The sequence below is a fragment of the Microtus oregoni genome, unplaced genomic scaffold, assembly GCF_018167655.1.
Source record: "Microtus oregoni isolate MIOR12 unplaced genomic scaffold, Mior012 000017F_ref0000208, whole genome shotgun sequence".
Lineage (NCBI taxonomy): Eukaryota > Metazoa > Chordata > Mammalia > Rodentia > Cricetidae > Microtus > Microtus oregoni.
Genome location: NW_024543076.1, coordinates 5579328 through 5598083, shown reverse-complemented (window position 1 = coordinate 5598083; position 18756 = coordinate 5579328). Strand labels below are relative to the sequence as shown.

Genomic DNA, 18756 nt, shown 5'->3' with positions numbered 1-18756 from the left:
TGTACCACCCAGCCTGGAAAAAATTTAAATTTTGTTTTCTAGTACTGAGGATTAAACCTTGGGACCTCACATCCTGTGAAGATGCTCTACCACTTAGCCCTTCCTCCAGCTCATTTAATATCTTATAATACAAAATGTAGTTCAGGGGTTAGAAGTATAGGTGGGTGCTCAAGGTCTTGGCTAGCCTGTGAGACCCTGGTTTTGATCTCAAACAAGAAAATAAATAAAAAAACAAACCCCAAATTAGAGCTCTGTGGTCTACTGCATTTCTACTTCTGGACATGGGTGAGGGTCCCGTTAAATGTGCTGGGTTTTATCATCACTTATCTTCAGTACAATTATAAACCCGCCATCTTGCTACAAAGCTACATTATTTTGTGTGTGTGAGTGCATGCGTATAAGTGCATGCCCTTGTGCTTGCATGTGTCCAGGCCAGAGGTCAACACTGGGTATCTCCCTCAATCCTCTGCCATATTTTCTTGAGACAGGGTCCCTCACTATATCTGGATCTAGCTGTTTTGGCTAGACTATCTGACTAGCAAACCCTCAAGATCCACCTATTTCTATTCCTCTAGAACTGGGTTGTAGACATGTTACCTGCTGCTCCTTTCCAAGGTGCTGGGATCTGAACTCAGGTCCTCATGCTTAAGTGTTTTATCCACTGAGCCATTTCCCCAGTTCTTTTTGTTTCTGCTTTTGAGATAGTCTTGCTTTGTAGCCTAGGCTAGCCTGAAATGTGAGTTCTTCCTTGTCTGGCTAAAAATCTCCATACCTTTTAAAGGATACTTGGACAGTTTATTTTCTGATAGTGTATGCCAGTACCCTATTTTCTCATATTATCTAACATTAGGTATTGTTAGATAATTGTTTTGAGCAGTATTTGGAAGTTTGATAAGTTGACATGATAGTTTTTCTTTCTTTCTTTTTTTTTTTTTTTTTTTGGTTTTTCGAGACAGGGTTTCTCTGTAGCTTTGGTGCCTGCCCCGGAACTAGCTCTTGTAGACCAGGCTGGCCTCAAACTCCCAGAGATCCGCCTGTCTCTGCCTCCCGAGTGCTGGGTTAAAGGTGTGCGCCACCACCGCCCGACTTCTTTCTTTTATGAAATGACTGTCTTATATAAAAAGCAAACCCTCAGGCCACATGTGATTGTACACACGTATAATCCTACTACTCAGTAGCCTGAGGCAGGAGAATCATGAGTTCAAAGTCAGCATAGTGAATTTTAAGACATTCTGGACTACATAGTTGATTAAGTACAAATATGCAGGGGTTCAGACTTCTGAGTATGCAGTTTATCCTGTCAGGATTTCCTTTTCTTGACTTTATGATAGTGTTTCTTTTCATGTAAACTATAGATCAAGCTTGAAGTCCAGTTCTTTCATGACAGTTTCTCCTTCAATTTGTGTTTCTCATCAAAGGACACAGCTGTTACCTCTTTCTGTATTTTATGATTACATATATTTTTGTTGTTGAATTCTTTTTTTTTTTTTTGGAGAGAATTTCATATAGTCAGTCTGGCCTTGAACTTGCTGTGTAGCTGAGGATTAAACTCCTGACTCACCTCTGCCTCCTGCTGGTCCTGGGATTATGGATGCTGACCACTTTATCTGCCTTAAATACGTGTCTTAACATTTAAAGTAGGTTATATACTTGAAGTTAGTGTACAGTTTTATACATTTCTGTAGTTCTGCTGTGCCTTGAATTGTATAACATATAGCTTCCGTTTTAATTGCACATTTAATACTTTTATTTGATATTACTTAATTCTGTCTCTTTTAAAAATTTTATGTGTGTGGATGTTTTGTCTGTATGTGCCTGTGCATCACGTGTGTCTGGTGCCTATGAAAGCCAGAAGAGGGTGTCAGAACGCCAGGAACTCTTCCTCTTGAAGAGCAGCTAATGTTTTTGAATATTTCTCCAGCTTCTGATATCACTTAATTTAATGGATCTGTGAACTTGGGTAGTACTCTGAATACTATTAACATCTTTGTTTTGCAATTTTTCAAAGATAAATTTAACACATACGTGACCCTGAAAGTCCAGAATGTGAAGAGCACAACTGTAGCAGTTCGTGGTGATCAGCCCTCCTGGGAACAAGATTTCATGTTGTAAGCACTATGCCTAAGTGTTTGTCTGGGATGACATGGGAATGCCATGTCAGGGATATCAGATAAAACAGTAAATGCGTCTGTGTGTGCCAGTGGTGTATTAATGTACCAGCAGTGCTGTGGATTGTTTAAAAATCTGTTACAGGAGCAAGTGAGGCTTATGGTAGTAGGCAAGACACATTGCAGTTTTTTTCTCTCATTGATTTGTAATTTATTCTTGCAGATGAATGATGAATATGAGTAATTTAGTGAGTTGTGGATACTGCCTGCTCAGACTTCTCACTGGTCAATTCAGATGCTGTACAGTAGTACACTTAGCATAATGTCAAATGTAACTTTGTCTTTGGTTCTCAGAGGCTAAGGTGGTCATGTGTGTTCGAGACCGTGTGTATAGTTAAATCACTTCCCTTCCTTCCTTCCTTCCTTCCTTCCTTCCTTCCTTCCTTCGTTCCTTCCTTCTTTTGGTTTTTTGAGACATGGTTTCTCTATATAACAGTCCTGGCTGTCCTGGAACTTGCTTTGTAGACCAGGATGGCCTTGAACTCATAGAGATCTGCCTGCCTCTGCATCCTTAGTGCTGGAATTAAAGGCATACACCACCACTTCCCAGCTCCTAAATAATTTCTTTAGAGCATGGTTCTCAAACTGTTTCTACTCTTGACATATTTTCTCCTTAAAAATAATTATTTGACTTTATGTATATAGGTATATAAAATAGGTATATGGAACAGACATTTACAATAATAAATAAATTTAACATTTTAGGGCTGGGGATGTGGCTCAGCTGATAAAGTATTTGCTTAGGATGTTGGATACCTTGGATTACATCCCTAGCATTTCATATCCCCCCCCCTCAAAGTTTTTCTTTTGGATTAGGGATGTAGTTTAGGTACAGTTTTCAGAATTGAAAATTTTTTTTTTCCAAGACAGGGTTTCTCTGTAGCTTTGGAGCCTGTCCTGGAACTAGCTCTTGTAGACCAGGCTGGCCTCGAGCTCAGAGATTAGCCTGCCTCTGCCTCCTGAGTGCTGGGATTAAAGGTGTGTTCCACCACATCCTGGCAAATTTTTTTTTAATTTATTTATTTGTTATATATGCAGTGTTCTGTGTGCATGTATGCCTGCCCACCAGAAGAGGGCACCAGATCTCATAGATGGTTGTAAGCCACCATGTGGTTGCTGGGAATTGAACTCAGTACCTCTGGAAGAGCAGCAAGTGCTCTTAACCTCTGAGCCATCTCTCCAGCCCATGGCAATTTTTTTTTTATTAAAAAAATTTACTTTTCATTTTACATACCAACCCAGTTCCTCCTCCCACCCCTTCTCTTGCCCCCCCCCACTTCCCCTCTTCACACCTCCCCCCTTCCCAACCTGCAACCACTCCTCAGAGGGGGTAAGGCCCTCCTTAGGGAGTCAACAAGGTCTGGCATACCAACTTGAGACAGGACCAAGTCCGTGTCCCCCCCCCCCCCCATCTCCTCCCTCACCCCTGTATCAAGGCATCATAGGGAATGGGCTCTGAAAAGTTAGTTCATGCACCTGGGATAAATATTGGTGCCATTGCCAGGCACTCCCCCCCCCTCCCCCAGATCGAGCCACATAACTGTTCACCTATATTTAGAGGGCCTGGTGCAGTCCCATGCAGGTTCCCCAGCTGTCAGTCCGTGAGCTCCCACTAGCTTGGGTCAGCGGTCTCTGTGGTTTCCCCCATCGTTTTAAAGGAAATTTTACTTTTAAACAATTCTTTTTTTTTTTTTTTTTTTTTTTTTTTTGGTTTTTCGAGACAGGGTTTCTCTGTGGTTTTGGAGCCTGTCCTGGAACTAGCTCTTGTAGACCAGGCTGGTCTCGAACTCACAGAGATCCGCCTGCCTCTGCCTCCCAAGTGCTGGGATTAAAGGCGTGCACCACCACCGCCCGGCTCACTTTTAAACAATTCTTTATAGTTAGAGACGAAAGCAGGCTGTATACAAACGAGATGGATGTGCCTGTTTACTTTTTATGAAGCTCTTCTTAAGAAACAGCAATCCTCAAGGGAAAACATGTTAGCGTTAGACAGCGCAAAGATAAAACTCTTATGTTTCTATGCAGAAGGATGACATAATTAACCCATATGAGTCTATAAGAGAAAATCTTTGTATGTATAATATAATAAAAGAGTACAGTCCAGAGCAAACAGTAGTCTTGAATCGGAGGCGCGCTGTTTCAGGACCGTTCTTTGGCATTGTGTGGTGCAGTGGCGCGCACAGTACAGAGTTGCAGTGACATCAAGTGGTGCAGCACAGGCCAGCACTGCTGGAAACACCTCAGGTTCAGTCCACTGCACTTTGGATGTTGAGTTAATGGTTGGGCACCGTGCGTTTGGGAACTTTGACTGTTTGCACATTTTCTGTGACCTCTCAGTTCAATTACGTGGCCACCATGTGGTGTAGCAACCCAGGGTCTAAGCAGCTGCCTTAGGAGATGAAGATTCCTTATACTGCTCCTATTTTAATGAACAAGGTGATAAGCCTCATGTACTTTTTCACACAAGAAATACCTAGAGTCAACTACTATGGCTTATGCAAGCCTCTTCCCCTAGTAACTGTACCATAGTATGGTATGCCAGTCTAGCCTTCCTGTTCTTTCCTGACTTGAGTCCTGTAACAATCCCTCCATTAGAACTCTTCCCACTGTGTGAAAAATTCTGCTCTTCTGTGGTCTCCCTCAATATAGCTAGCTGTATTTGTACGTGTTTGTTTTCCAATTGCCCAAAGAATTTTCTTTCAACCTTGCTGTGATTTGTGTGAATTTTTGTCTTTTTCCTATATTGAGACGTTGTGTGAATTTTGCTTTTTTACTTTTACACATAGACTTTATTAGCTATTTTCTTTCTTTCTCTCATTCCTTATTCCTTCTATTGTGTCCTTTGGTTGCTAGCAGCTCCATTCTCATCTGCCTGCCTTTTTCATTCTTTGTGGTTTTTTTAGCCTTTTCCTCCTCAATATATTTTGTATCTAATTGATATAGATTTTGGTATTTCTCACAATATTTTATACTATATTATTATTTTATTTGTTGTGGTTTTGCAATAAAGGCTAACATAGCTCAGGTTAGCCTCAAGTTCAGTACATTGCTGAGCATGACCTTGAATTTCTAGCCTTTGTGAGGCCCCATGATTGGCTTCGTGTGTGTGTTTGTGTGTCTGTGTGTGTGCATGCGCACACCGTATGCATGCATGTGTTTGTGCATTTTAAGACATTGTAGCTTAGGGTTACTTGGAACTCAGTACAAGGAGAATGACTTCTAAGTTGCAGAAACCTTTCTGCCTCAGTCACTAAGTTCTAGAATAATAAACATGCTTCATCATACCCAGATCATGTTATTTATATTTAATAGTCTGTATTTTATTTGCAGCACTAGATTGATCACTTCTTATAATTATTCTTTTTTTTTTTTTTTGGTTTTTCAAGACAGGGTTTCTCTGTGGTTTTGGAGCCTGTCCTGGAACTAGCTCTTGTAGACCAGGCTAGTCTCGAACTCACAGAGATCCGCCTGCCTCTGCCTCCCAAGTGCTGGGATTAAAGGCGTGCGCCACCACCTCCCGGCTTAATTATTCTTTTTTATAATTATTTGAGGATCAAACCTAGAGCCTTATTCATTCTAGGCAAGCACTCTACTACCAAGTTATATGCTCCAGCCCTCAGATTCATTATTTAAAGAGGGCATCTTCACTTATTGGTGTGAATGTTCCTGACTCTGAATCTTGTATACACATGTGCCTGTATACCCTTGGTTGTGTTAATTAAGAAGGAAAACAAATTTTCTCTGGGCTCTGGGGATATACATAGAGTTCTAACTTCTTGCTTGTATGTTCTGTGCATACACATACATGAGAGGAGAGACTCCTCATAGAAGAAAAATCTGTGAAGAATAGATTTTCTTTATCTGTCCATGTCAGGCTGTTAAAGATTATGGACTATTTCTTTTATCTGGCAGCTTGAAATGTAATTTAGGAGTTGCATTGGGACTATATTTATGTATCCCAAGAAATGTTTCATTTTTAGATATAAATGAAAGACACTTCAGATAGATTTACAGATGTTGTGTGTACTTTTATTAGCCTAAAAGCCCAGTTCCCCCACCGTGAACAGCCTAAGTTAGTGACTGGGTTAATTACCTAGTGTGGCTTTGGACACTTCTCCAGATACCTTGGAAGAGTTTTTGGAGTTAAGAACTGGGTTTGATGTTAAGTGTCCTTCCACAAAGTACCAGTTACATTTAAGTGCTTGGAAAATATTAATTGAAAAGGTAAATGAACTCTGTATTCTACTGTATTTGTAAAAGGAATACATTTTCTTTGCCTTAATATGTTTGCAACATAGTTGGTATGATTTCTGTGACTAAAACTCCACACGCCAAATTTTTTTTCAAATTATTTATTTATTTTTATTTTATGTGCATTGTTATTTTGCCTGCATGTGTCTGGGTGAGGGTGTCAGGTATCCTGGAACTGGAGTTACAGACAGTTGTGAGCTGCCATGTAGGTGTTAGGAATTGAACCTGGCTCCTCTGGAAAGAGCAGTCATCTCTTCAGCCCCAACTCCAAACTTTTTATAAGACACCAGAGAGGCCACGCTTTCTCTAAAGCACACACTTTGCACTTCCTGTGATGAGTAGCTCATGTTTTTCTGGACTGTCTTTTTTTTTTTATATTGGTAGCAACTGTTTCTTATCTTTCTTGCCTTTTTCTTCAAATCACCTTGTGTTCAACAAAAGCTTTCTTGAGAATATTCTTAACACTAATATATGTATTTTTTGTTCTACCATAACAGTGTGATTGTGCTTGTGATAGCCCCTACAAGCCAGTGTTCTACTGTATGTGACATTGCTTTTGTTTATACTTTTTCATTGCTCGAGATAGAACCCATGGCCTCACACATTAGAAAAGCACTCTATAGCACAGTCCTCCCACCAATTCATGTGTTCTCAGAACCCCTTTCTTCTTCCTGGGTGCTATTTCATAAATCTTGTAAAGAAGACTTTTCTTCCTGAAAGTTCCTTGTGTGTATTCCATAGATTTAAGTTAGGGCAGTGGTAATGTTAACAATAAAGCATTTAAAGTTGCTGCACAGGGATAGAAATATAGGCAGGCCTGAAAGGAATGCCCAAATCACCTAACCTCATGTTTAATGTGCTGCTGCATTGGTCTGACCATGATAGCATCTCCAGAGGGCAGAGGATATTGCAAAGGTCTTTCTCTTCCTCTTTGCTTCAGTACCTTCATCCCTACATCATTCTCTCCTTCCTTCTTTGTTTTTCTTTTGTTTGTTTGGATTTATTTATTTATTTTTTATTAAAAATCTCTACCTCCTCCCCTCCTCCCATTTCCCTCCTTTTTCCTCCTCCCCTTCCCTCTCCAGTCCTGATAGCAGTCAGGGTTCCCTGCCCTGTGGGAAGTCCAAGGTCCTCCCCGCTCCATCTAGGTCTAGGAAGGTGAGCATCCATTGTTTGGATTTTTTTTGAGACAGGGTTTCTCTGTGTGTAGCCTTGGCTGTCCTGGAACTCGCTCTGTAGACCAGTCTATCCTCAAACTCACAAAGATCCTCTTGTCTCTGCCTCCTGAGTACAGGAGTTAAAGACATGTGCCACCACCATCTAGTCCCTTCCTTCTTTCTTATCTCTTTCCCTTCTTTCCTTTTCTGCTTTTGCTGAGGTATAATCACTGTATAAAACTAGACCTATTACATATACAGCACAGGGAGATTGAACATACATACACACTTAAGTTCATAGTAACTTTTTGTTAATTGTAGGTGCTATGTTGTATAGCAGGCCTCTAGATCTTAACTTGAATCATGCATTTTTGGAAACACTGTCTTAAACAATAGCAATAAAATATAAAAACCAATTTATTTTCTCCTTTTCTCTCTCACCCCTCTTTATATCCTCTGCCCCATCCTTTCTAGAGTTTATGTAGCACTGACTGGCTTTGAACTTGTAGTTCTCTGGCCTCAGCCTCCTACACTCTGAAATTACAGGCATATACCACCATGTCCAGCCATGACCTTATTCTATGGATAACTGTTATAGGTTTCTTGAAATGGAAAGTGTGCTTGCAGCATTCAGGGATACTTAGATTTTTCCTAAAATAGATAGTAGTGAAAGTGTTCAAGGATAGCAAAGTAGGGAATAATAGTGTTTTCTTCCATGTCACCTGACTCTCCTCAAAGGGCTTTCTTTTTCCCATTAGTGAGATCAGTCGTCTGGACCTGGGCCTAAGTGTGGAGGTGTGGAACAAAGGACTGATATGGGACACAATGGTGGGGACCGTGTGGATCGCATTGAAGACTATTCGTCAGTCAGATGAGGTAAGTCAGTGTGTTGCCTGTTTGGAAGTATGGTTGCCGCCTTTGCCTTCCTTCATCTTAGCTCCACTTCAGCTGATATTTATCCATGCATACCTGATCCTTGTCTAATTAAAGGGCATGTGCTGTCCGCACTTCTGACCTCAACCAGAGGGTTAGGAAGTTGTCTTTAAACTGCTCTTCCCTGTGTCCTGTGACAGGTCTATCAGATAGATAGTCTTGTCTCAGTAATGTGTGTGTGGTCTGAAATCCTCATCTTAGACACTGTCCTGGGAAGAATGTGATTAAACCTCCTTAGCCAACTGGCTGGATACTATTTTGGGGTTTTCTTTCTCTGAGCTACTCCCCAGGCAACTAGTTTCAGACCAGTTTGGATATAAGGAATTGCCAGATGTGGTGGTGGGTATTTTTATTGTCTCTATTCATGTTTAGGTCAAACTCTCAGTCCACCATCTCAGATTTGACTTAGATATCACTGTAAATACAAATTTGCAAAGAAGCTGTTCTTTTCCGGTTAGCCTGACTGCACTACAAGCTTCCACTGGAAGTGGGGATGTTGAAGGCATTGACTTCATTTTCTATATTTCTTTGAGTTTTGATAAGTCTGCTCCTCTAGGCAGAGAAGCAGCTCATTTTTATAGCAGCTTTATTCAAGTCTTTCAGTGACAATTGCCAGTGACGTAGTCATTAAGAATCCCGAGACTGAGTATTGGTTAACATTGATGCTTACTTTTAAAGCTTGGTACTCTGGAAAGTCTGTCCTCACCGGACTTCAGAGCTGAACACACAGTGAAAGCTGACCCCGGAGTCCTCATCTCAGCAGAGGGGAAAGCAGAGTCACAGAGCAGGTGGTGGTAATGGTTTTTCTCCCCTCTTATCTGGATGTGAGTGGTCCTCTGAGGCTCTTGAAGAAGGGAACTCAGAAGAAAGCACCTGACTCTTGAACTACAAAGGGAGACAATAAGGTTTAAACTTTAATCTTAGGCCTTTGTTTCCTAGGAAGGACCTGGGGAGTGGTCTACACTGGAGGCAGAGACATTAATGAAAGATGATGAGATCTGTGGAACTAAAAACCCAACTCCTCATAAAATTTTGCTTGATACAAGATTTGAATTGCCTTTCGGTGAGTCTATTTTGATGAGATTTTAAAATGATTTAATTCTCTTTACGATATTGATTGAGATTGTCTGATGTTTTTGTCAATGTCTGTTTTGTCTGCTTAGCCATTTTCTCTAGAGGCATACGTATTCATTTATTCTTTGCCCCATGGCATTTAACCCAAGGTGAAATATGTTGGTCTTCATTAAAGATTGCACATTATCTGAGTTTGGTGCTCAGTGCTATGTAAGTGGAATTAGGAGGATCCTTAGAAATACAAGCCCAGGGGTTTGAAGAGATGGCTCAGTGGTTAAGAGCACTGACTGTTCTTCCAGAGGTCCTGAGTTTAATTCCCAGCAGCCACATGGTGGCTCACAGTCATTTGTAGTGGGATCTGATGCCTTCTTCCTGGCATAAAGGCTTACATGCAGATAGAGCACCATATATAGAAAATAAATAAATAAAACTTGAAAAAGAAAAAAGAAATACAAGGTCAGCCTAGTCTACACAGCAAGATTAACATAAGGCCACACAGTGAGACTCTACCAACAAACAAGACACACTAAACATAGTGAAGCAGTGGTGGCACAAGCCTTTAATCAGCAGAGGCAGGCAGATCTATTTATTTATTTATTTATTTATTTATTTATTTATTTATTTAAGATTTCTGTCTCTTCCCCGCCACCGCCTCCCATATCCCTCCCCCTCTCCCAATCAACTCCCCCTCTCTCATCAACCCGAAGAGCAGACCGGGTTCCCAAGGCAGGCAGATCTTATCCATGGTCTACAGACTGAGTTCCAGGACAGCCAATCTACACAGTGAAACTCTGTCTTAACGTCCCCGAGAGAAAAGAAAACACTTTTAAAAAAAGTATACTCTTCAAGTTGTTATAGGTTTCTGTTACTACTTACTAAATGACATGAAATTTCTAACTTTTAGATTTAGTCTTTAAAAAAGACCATCTTGAAGTGAATATTCACTCGGTTTTGTTAATTTAAGATTAAAGAGCACTGAAAAAAGAATATACTTAATTGATTTTTTAGTTTTTGGATTTTTGAGACCACTCTAAATTCAGTACTAACTTTGAACTCAGAGCAATTGTCGTGCCTCAGCCTCCAGTGGTATGTATCTCCATCTGCCTCTGCCTCCCAAGTGCAGGGATTGAAGGCATGCGCCATCACTAAGGTCTAGCTTGCAGTTTGTTCTTGACTAATACGTTATGTGGCACACAACTGTGTAATGCTTTAAAGAGTTGACAAGTGAAAGTTAAGTCTCTTTCCCAAGCCAGTTCACATTCTTGTAGGCTATATAAGAATATACTCCTTTAGTCTATAAGCATATATATGACCTTTCAAACTCTTTTATTTATAATTTTAATATTTTTAGGGGCAGTCTGGCTAATGTAGCTCAGGCTGGCTCAGAACTTAACTTGTTAGGACAAATTGGCTTCAGTTTGTGATCTTCCCATGTAAGTATTCTAAGAGTTGGTCTTATAGGAGTGTGTTGGCCTCATACTCTTAAAACACAAATAATAACAGTTTTGAAGGTTTTTTTTTGTGTGTGTGTGTGTTTTGAGACAGCCATTTCTGTAGTCAGGCTGGCTTTGAACTTAACTATGTGTTTCCATCTGGCTTCAAACTCACTGTGATCCTCCTGCCTCATCCTTCTGGTGCTTTCCTGTCCCTTGTTTGCCATTGAGCTAAGAACCAGCTTGGAATTCTTCCCTTTTAAAGGATGAATAATGTTCCATTGTGTATATATAAGTAATTTTAATTTTCATCTATTTATGTTTTTTTTTGGTTTTTTTTGAGACAGGGTTTCTCTGTGGTTTTGGAACCTGTCCTGGAACTAGCCCTTGTAGACCAGGCTGGTCTCGAACTCACAGAGATCCGCCTGCCTCTGCCTCCCAAGTGCTGGGATTAAAGGCGTGCGCCACCACCGCCCGGCCTCATCTATTTATGTTTTTTATCTGTTTTGTCTATTATTTTATCTATTTCATCATTTTTGGACACGGGTACTTTAACTCTTGGCCAGTGTGACTAAATGTTGTTAAGAGCTTTGATGTACAAATATTTCTTTGAGATTCTTTTAGTTATTTTAACTATATTCCCACAAGCTGACCATGAACTTGTAATCTTATCTCCTTAGCTTACTGAATATATTGAAGTAGAAATGCATACCACTGTGCCTGCCTGTATTTTTAATTTTTGAAGGCAAAATAAAAATTTAAACATCTTTATATCCCAAAGTATAGCTTTTCTTCTAATCCCTTGGAGTGTTTTTTTTTGGAGTGGTCTGGCTGAGTGAAAGGTGGTATGGTTACATAAACCGTAATTTTGGCATCATACCGACATCAGTTTTAATCATAGCTTATGGAGGAACTCAGCCATAGATAGAATATATATCCTCTCAGAGATTTAGTTCCATCCTCGTCAAAAAGAGAATCAGGAACCATAGTTTTATTATATTGCCTTTCTAAAATAGTCAGTAATGTTCATGGCAACAATTGAGACACTGTTAAAATTCATCTGTCACTACCACCTTTCTAATTATATTCATTTGTCTAAATAAAGTCTTATTTGCTGATGACTGACTTATTACCAGCTAATATCATCTGTTCTTTTTTATTGTAGACATCCCAGAGGAGGAAGCCAGATATTGGACCTACAAATTGGAGCAAATCAATGCCTTGACAGATGATAATGAGGTAGGAACTGCTTTATTTGAAATATTGAAAGATGGGGAAAATCTCTCATCCATTATAGATTTTCCAGGGAGGGGGCAAGAGCATATTGTCTGAGGCATTACAGTTGTGGTAAGAGAATCTAATCCATGGCTTTACATTTCCAGACACATGCATTACCAGTGAGCTACAACCCACTCTGTAATAATGAAGCTATCATTATTATGATTTTTAGTTTCTTTTTGAGACAGGGTCTTGCTCTATAGCCTTGACTGGTCTTGAACTTGATATCCTACTGCCACAGCTTCCTGAGGACTGAGAGTACTGGCATGCACACTGTGCCCGCTATCATGAATGAGGTCAGGAGAAAATCTGAAATTTCAGTAGAAAGCTCCGTCTCCCACTCTTCCTATTTCTCCCAGTGCTGCTCAGATGGTAGTGTTAGTCTGACTCTGGGCTGTTGAGGAAGGAGCTGATAGCGGCCCTTCTTATGTTATGTAGAGAAGTAAAAGGTATTTCTTCTGTTTCTGCTCATATTATTATGGATATTAATTTATCATTATCCTGAATCATGTGTACTTTTTAGCACTGTTTAAACCATTGCTTTGCTTGGTCCTGTTGTCAAGACTTATCTCCAGCTCTGAGTCTGTTGTATAAAGAGAAGACAGTCACCTCCATCTGGGGCATCAGGAATGGGAGAGTGCTTTTGTTATTGGCAGTGTAAAGAGATTTACTTTGAGATATGTTAGCTATTAGAAACACAAATTGCCAGGTATGGCATTCTTTAATTCCAGCACTCAGGAAGCAGAGGCTAACAGATCTCTCTGAGTTTAAGGCCAGCCGGGTCTACAAAGCAAGTTCCAGTACAGCCAAAGCTGTTACATAGAGAAGCCCTATCTTGAAAAAACAAAAACAAAACAAACAAATAGTTATGAGATAGCATTTGAGTGCTATTTTATATATGCTATTTTAGGAGAAATGTGGAAGAAGGCAACCTATGAGGAAACACCTGAGGATCAGAGTCCAGATGAGGAGCTCAGGTCCAGAGTCTGGATCCATGACCTTTAGTAGTCGTTGCACAGCAAAGCCTCCTTCTCCTCTCTCTCTCTCTGTCACTGTCTCTGTCTCTGTCTCTGTCTCTGTCTCTGTCTCTCTCTCTCTCTCTCTCTCTCTCTCTCTCTCTCTCTCTCTCTTTTTGTGATAGAGTCTTTCTGTATTACCCAAAAAGGCATTGAACTCATCACATAGCCCAGACTGGCCTTGATTTCATGGTGAGCCTCCTGCCTTAGCCTCTTGGTGTTGATATTTCATGTCCGTACCATCATGCTTGTCCCTGTGAATCTTTTGCTTTCTGTTCACTTTCTAGGGATCAGAAGGACTACATTTACACCTTTATTTTCTGTTCTGCTGCCTTGTTCTTTAACACCTTTATTGAGTCATAATTCATACCTACCATGCAGTCACCTGTTAAATATACAATTCAGTGTCTTTTAGAATATTTGCTGCGTTGTCTGTGCATATATCCCTACAATCACTTTTGAACATTTTCATTACAATATAGCATAATCTTGTGCCCTTAACCATCTTTATTTGATTCTTCTCCCTCGTCAGCCATAGACAATCACTAAATTCTGTTTTTCTATAGCATATTCTGGACATTTCACATAAATGGAATTATGCAGGATTCTTTGTGACCATCTTCTTTCAGCTAGCATGTTTTCAAGATTTTATTGTTGTGGAATGTATCATTCCTTCTTTTTACTCCTAAATAATTCTTTATTATGTGGATCTTAAGCATTATGGTTTTGAATCAGGGTCTCACTCTGTAGTGCTGGCTGTTTGGGAACTCACTGTGTAGATGTCATTAATAAGAGGACTTACCATCATGATCTACTTATGTCTGAAAGGCTCCTCTTCTGATTTTTTTTCTAATGTCGAATTCAAATTTATTTAGTCTGATTTCATCCCCTAATAATCAATAGTATGTTTTAAAACAAATTCTTGATACTTATGTGTATGAATATTTTTCTGCATGTATAGTGGTGTACCATGTACATTCCTGGTGTATGTGGAAGTCAGAAGAGAGCACTGATGTTCTGGAACTGGAATTAAATAGTTGGGAGTCACCCTATGGGATGCTAGAAATCAAGTCTGGGTCCTTAGAAGAGCAGTAAGTGCTCTAAACCACTAAGTTATCTCTTCAACTCCTGAGGAATAATGAAGTAAATAAATAAAATAAAATTTGTAATAAGTCATCACTATTACTAGTACTTTGATATCTATTTTTAAAGTACTTACTCTACTCAACAAATGTTCTCAAGTTTAATAATTCTTAGCTAGATTTTGCATCTTTTTTTTTTTTTTGAGACAGTGGTATCTCACTACATAGCTCTGACTATCCTAGAGTTTGAGGATGGCCTCAAACTTAGAGATCTGCCTTTGCTGGGATTAAAGGAGTGTGCCAACATCGCCCTGTCGGGCTAGATTTTGCATCTTTAAATATTATTTTATTCTCTTTCCAAACTTTAAATCTTTGTACATTTGAATTTTATGCATATATTTTTATTTAGCAGACTTAATTTTTAAAAGTAGCTATGATTTACAGAAAATTGAGCAGATGGTTCAATTATCTCTTCTCTCCCACCCCTACCCTGTAGTTTTTTTCTATTACCAACATCTTTCATTAGTGAGGTACACATGTTACATTTAGTGAACACATATTAGCATATTATTATTAACTAAGGATTTTATTATTATAAATTTTATAGTACATTGAAGAAATAAAGCTTGACTATTTTTATTCTAAGGAAGTTATAATTTTTTGAGGAGATAGATCCGTTATCCTAAAGAAAGCATGTCTAACCTGCAGCCCACAAACACGTGTCCCAGCGTAGCTTTGAATGAGGTCCAGCATTTGTAGATAACAGCAGCATGTCATTGTCAAAAGTTAAATACCTCTGTGTATCCAAAAAGAAAAGGATAGATAGAGGAGGAGAAGAAAGGAAAACTGGTATTGATAGTTGAAATATATATTTACATATGACTTAATACATTCTTGTGTATGCTTCAGATATCTTACCTGGGCATAGTAGTACAGGGCTGTAATTCCAGTACTTTGGAGATAGACACAAGAAGATCTAGAGCTCTGTAGCTTTGGAGCCTGTCATGGAACTACCTCTGTAGACCAGGCTGGTCTTGAACTCACAGAGATCCACCTGCATCTGCCTCCCAAGTGCTGGGATTAAAGACGTGTTCCACCACCGCTCAGGAACAATAAGGGTTTTAAGCATCTGAATTTTGTTGTATGTTGTGGGTATTATCTTGGAATGTTGACCTAACCAGGCTAGCCAAAGGATACAACAATTATATTTTTATTTATTATAAGGGGAAAACTCACAAAACAGGAAATGAGAAATCCAAGCACAGCAGTGTCCTGCAGGAATGGTGCAGAGAGATAGCACCTGAGTGCTGCACAGGTTTTTCCTCAGGTCCCAGAAAACTATGTCTTACCTGGGCTCTACCTTTTTTTTTTTTAAAGATTTATTTATTATGCACACAATGTTCTGCTAATATGTACACACCAGAAGAGGGCACCAGCTCTCATTACAGATGGTTGTGAGCCACCATGTGGTTGCTGGGAATTGAACTCAGGACCTCTGGAAGAGCAGTCAGTGCTCTTAACCAATGAGCCATCTCCTCAGCTCCTGGGCTCTACCTTTAAAAGATAATTGGCTAACAAGGTTTTCCCCATCATTGGAACCACTGTCGGAACTACTGTCCAGTGGATAGAGGGGAATTAAGTATTGTCTCTTTCTCAACATTGAGCTTTTGTTTGTTTGAGACAGGATCTCATTCTGTGGTTCTAGCTGACCTTCAATTTAAAGAGATCTTCCTGCCTCAGCATCCCAAGTGCTGGGATTACTAAACCACTGTACCTGGCTTTTCATTAGTGTCTTAGTTACTGTTCTATTGTTGTGAGGAGACACCTTGACCAAGGATTTAATTGGATGCTCACTTACAGTTTTATAGGGTTAGTCCATGCTCATCCTGTTGGGGAGTGTGGTGGATGACAGGCAGGCATGGCACTGGAGCAGTAGCTGAGAGTATTACGCGCAACGTCCAGATCCCTGAATTACCACCACAAGACCAGATCCAATGCAAAAACAAAGAGTCTTTATGCAAGTTAACTTAGATCCCTCTGTCTGTCCAGAGCTGCAGCAGCAGCAGTGGTGATGACAGCAATAGCAGCAACAGGAACAGAGTAGGAGAGACCCCGAGTGGTGTGGGGAGGGGATTTTTATAGAGGAGAGGGCTTAGGTAATTTCAAGCCTACAGGAATGTGATTGACTGTCCCCCATGGGGTGAGAGAAATTTTCAAGTCTACAGGTTTGTGAATGGCTGCCCCCTCATGGGGTGAGGGAAATCCCAAGCCTTGGGATTGGCTGCCCCCTCAGGGCAAAGATCTAGGAAAGGTCATGGTCATCTCTAGTCTAGAGGTTACTACTTCCTTACTCAGGGATTGGTTGGTTTTGTGTCAGGGACAGAAATGGCTCTGATTTTAGGGCCAAACTTGTTTTTTTTTTTTTAAATAGCTTTTAGGCTCCAATTTTAGGGCCAGGATGAATTTCTTGGACAGGCTCTGGTTCTAGGGGTAAAGTGTGTTCTTTTGGGTCTGATTTCAGACTCAGGGTATTTTTCTTTGGTTCTGGGTTCAAGGAAAATTGTTTCTTTCACTGATGCAAGTCCCAAATTCAGGGTGTGTTTCTTTCACTGGCTCTGGCCTGAGAGCCAGGGTTCTCAGGGATGGTGCTAGGGCTACAAATCACAGATATGCTGGGGCCTGGATCTCTTAGAGTTTACAATTTATCTTCAAGTTGGAGGCAGAACCAGAGAGAGACACAGAGAGAGATACCAGAGACACAGACAGAGACAGAGACAGAGACAGACACTAACTGACCGGCCTGGCTTGGGTTTTAAAATGTTAAAGTACACCCATAAGTGACACACCTCTGTTGTAGGAACGAGTGGGCCTGCTTTTTGTCCCAGCCACCCAGCTAGCTTACACCCGAAATAATCACACAAAAACTGTATTCATTTAAATTACTACTTGGCCCATTATCTCTAGCCCCTTATTGGCTAACTCACATCTCGATTTATCCCATTTCTAATAATCTATGTTCACCACGAGGTCGTGGTTTACTGGAAAAGATTCAGCGAGTCTGACCTGGCATCTCCATGGTGGCTCTCTCTTTGACCTTCTTCCCAGCATTCAGTTCTGCCTACTCCGCCTACTTAAGTGCTACCCTAGCAAAAGGCCAAGGCAGTTTCTTTATTCAACCAATGAAAGCAACACATAGATAGAAGGACCTCCTACACCACACCTCCTCCAACAAGCCCACACCTCCTAATCCTTCTCAAACAGTTCTAGCAACTGTTTGCCAATCATTCAAATATTTGATCCTATGGATGCCACCACATAAATCCTTTTTTTCCTTCTTATTTTGAGACAGGCTCTAGTTTGTAGCTCTGGCTGACTTAGAACTCACTAAGTAGACCAGGCTGGCCTCCAACTCACAGAAGTCTACTTTCCTCTGCCTCCCAAGTTCTGGATATGTGCTAGCTACTACATCTGACTGTCTTTATAAGTCTTTAAATTTTACTTACTTATTTTATTACATTTACTATGTGTGCATGCATGAGTGTGTACCACAAAATATATTTGGAAGTCAGAGGGGAAGTTGCAGAACTTGAATTTCTCCTGCTGCTGTGTACAACTGGGGGCAGGGGTTGATCTCAGATAGGCTGGATGCAGGTGCATTTACCCACTGAACCATCCTGCTAGAATATACATTTTAAATTTAATTTTAAGTTATCATACAGAATAATATGTTTTAAAAAATTCTCATGTAGCCCAGGCTGGCCTTGAATTAGTTGTAGTCCTCCTGCTTTAGCTTCCCAGGTTCTCCATTTCCTCTCTTGATCTCCTTTCTAGTTAAACACACACACACACACACACACACACACACACACACACAATTTTAAAGTATACTGTTTTGCCATTGATTTTTGTAGACTGTATTTAGGTATGTACTACCATGCCAGGCTGTGGATAGATTTTATTTATTTACTTTTTCCATAGCTAGCCAGCTAGCATCTGGCTTATTTATATATTTATTTATGTGTAGTGCTAAAGATTCAATTTGGGCCTTTGACTTGCTAAACAGATTTTTAACCACTGAACCACATCCTTGTTTTTTTTTTTTTTTTGGTTTTTTTTTTTTTGGTTTTTCGAGACAGGGTTTCTCTGTAGCTTTGGTGCCTGTCCTGGAACTAGCTCTTGTAGACCAGGCTGGCCTCGAACTCCCAGAGATCTGCCTGCCTCTGCCTCCCGAGTGCTGGGATTAAAGGCGTGTGCCACCACCGCCTGGCTTCATCCTTGTCTTTTTATTCTTTTTTTTTTTTAAACTTATTTTATTTCACATGTTTGAACATTTTGTCTGTATGTATATATGTACACCATGGGCA

The 18756-nt window shown here is 40.2% G+C and overlaps 1 protein-coding gene across 6 annotated transcripts in view; it reads left to right on the top strand.

Annotated features, from left to right (window-relative positions):
- Unc13b (unc-13 homolog B) overlaps window positions 1-18756 on the top strand; it is a 210966-nt gene that overhangs the window by 48661 nt on the left and 143549 nt on the right. For all 6 annotated transcript variants that reach the window (XM_041667760.1, XM_041667766.1, XM_041667764.1 and 3 more), the window contains exons 3-6: window positions 2009-2108; window positions 8335-8452; window positions 9449-9572; window positions 12182-12255. In XM_041667760.1, coding sequence (XP_041523694.1) covers window positions 2009-2108; window positions 8335-8452; window positions 9449-9572; window positions 12182-12255 — 416 coding nt within the window. The remainder of the gene's footprint in view (window positions 1-2008; window positions 2109-8334; window positions 8453-9448; window positions 9573-12181; window positions 12256-18756) is intronic.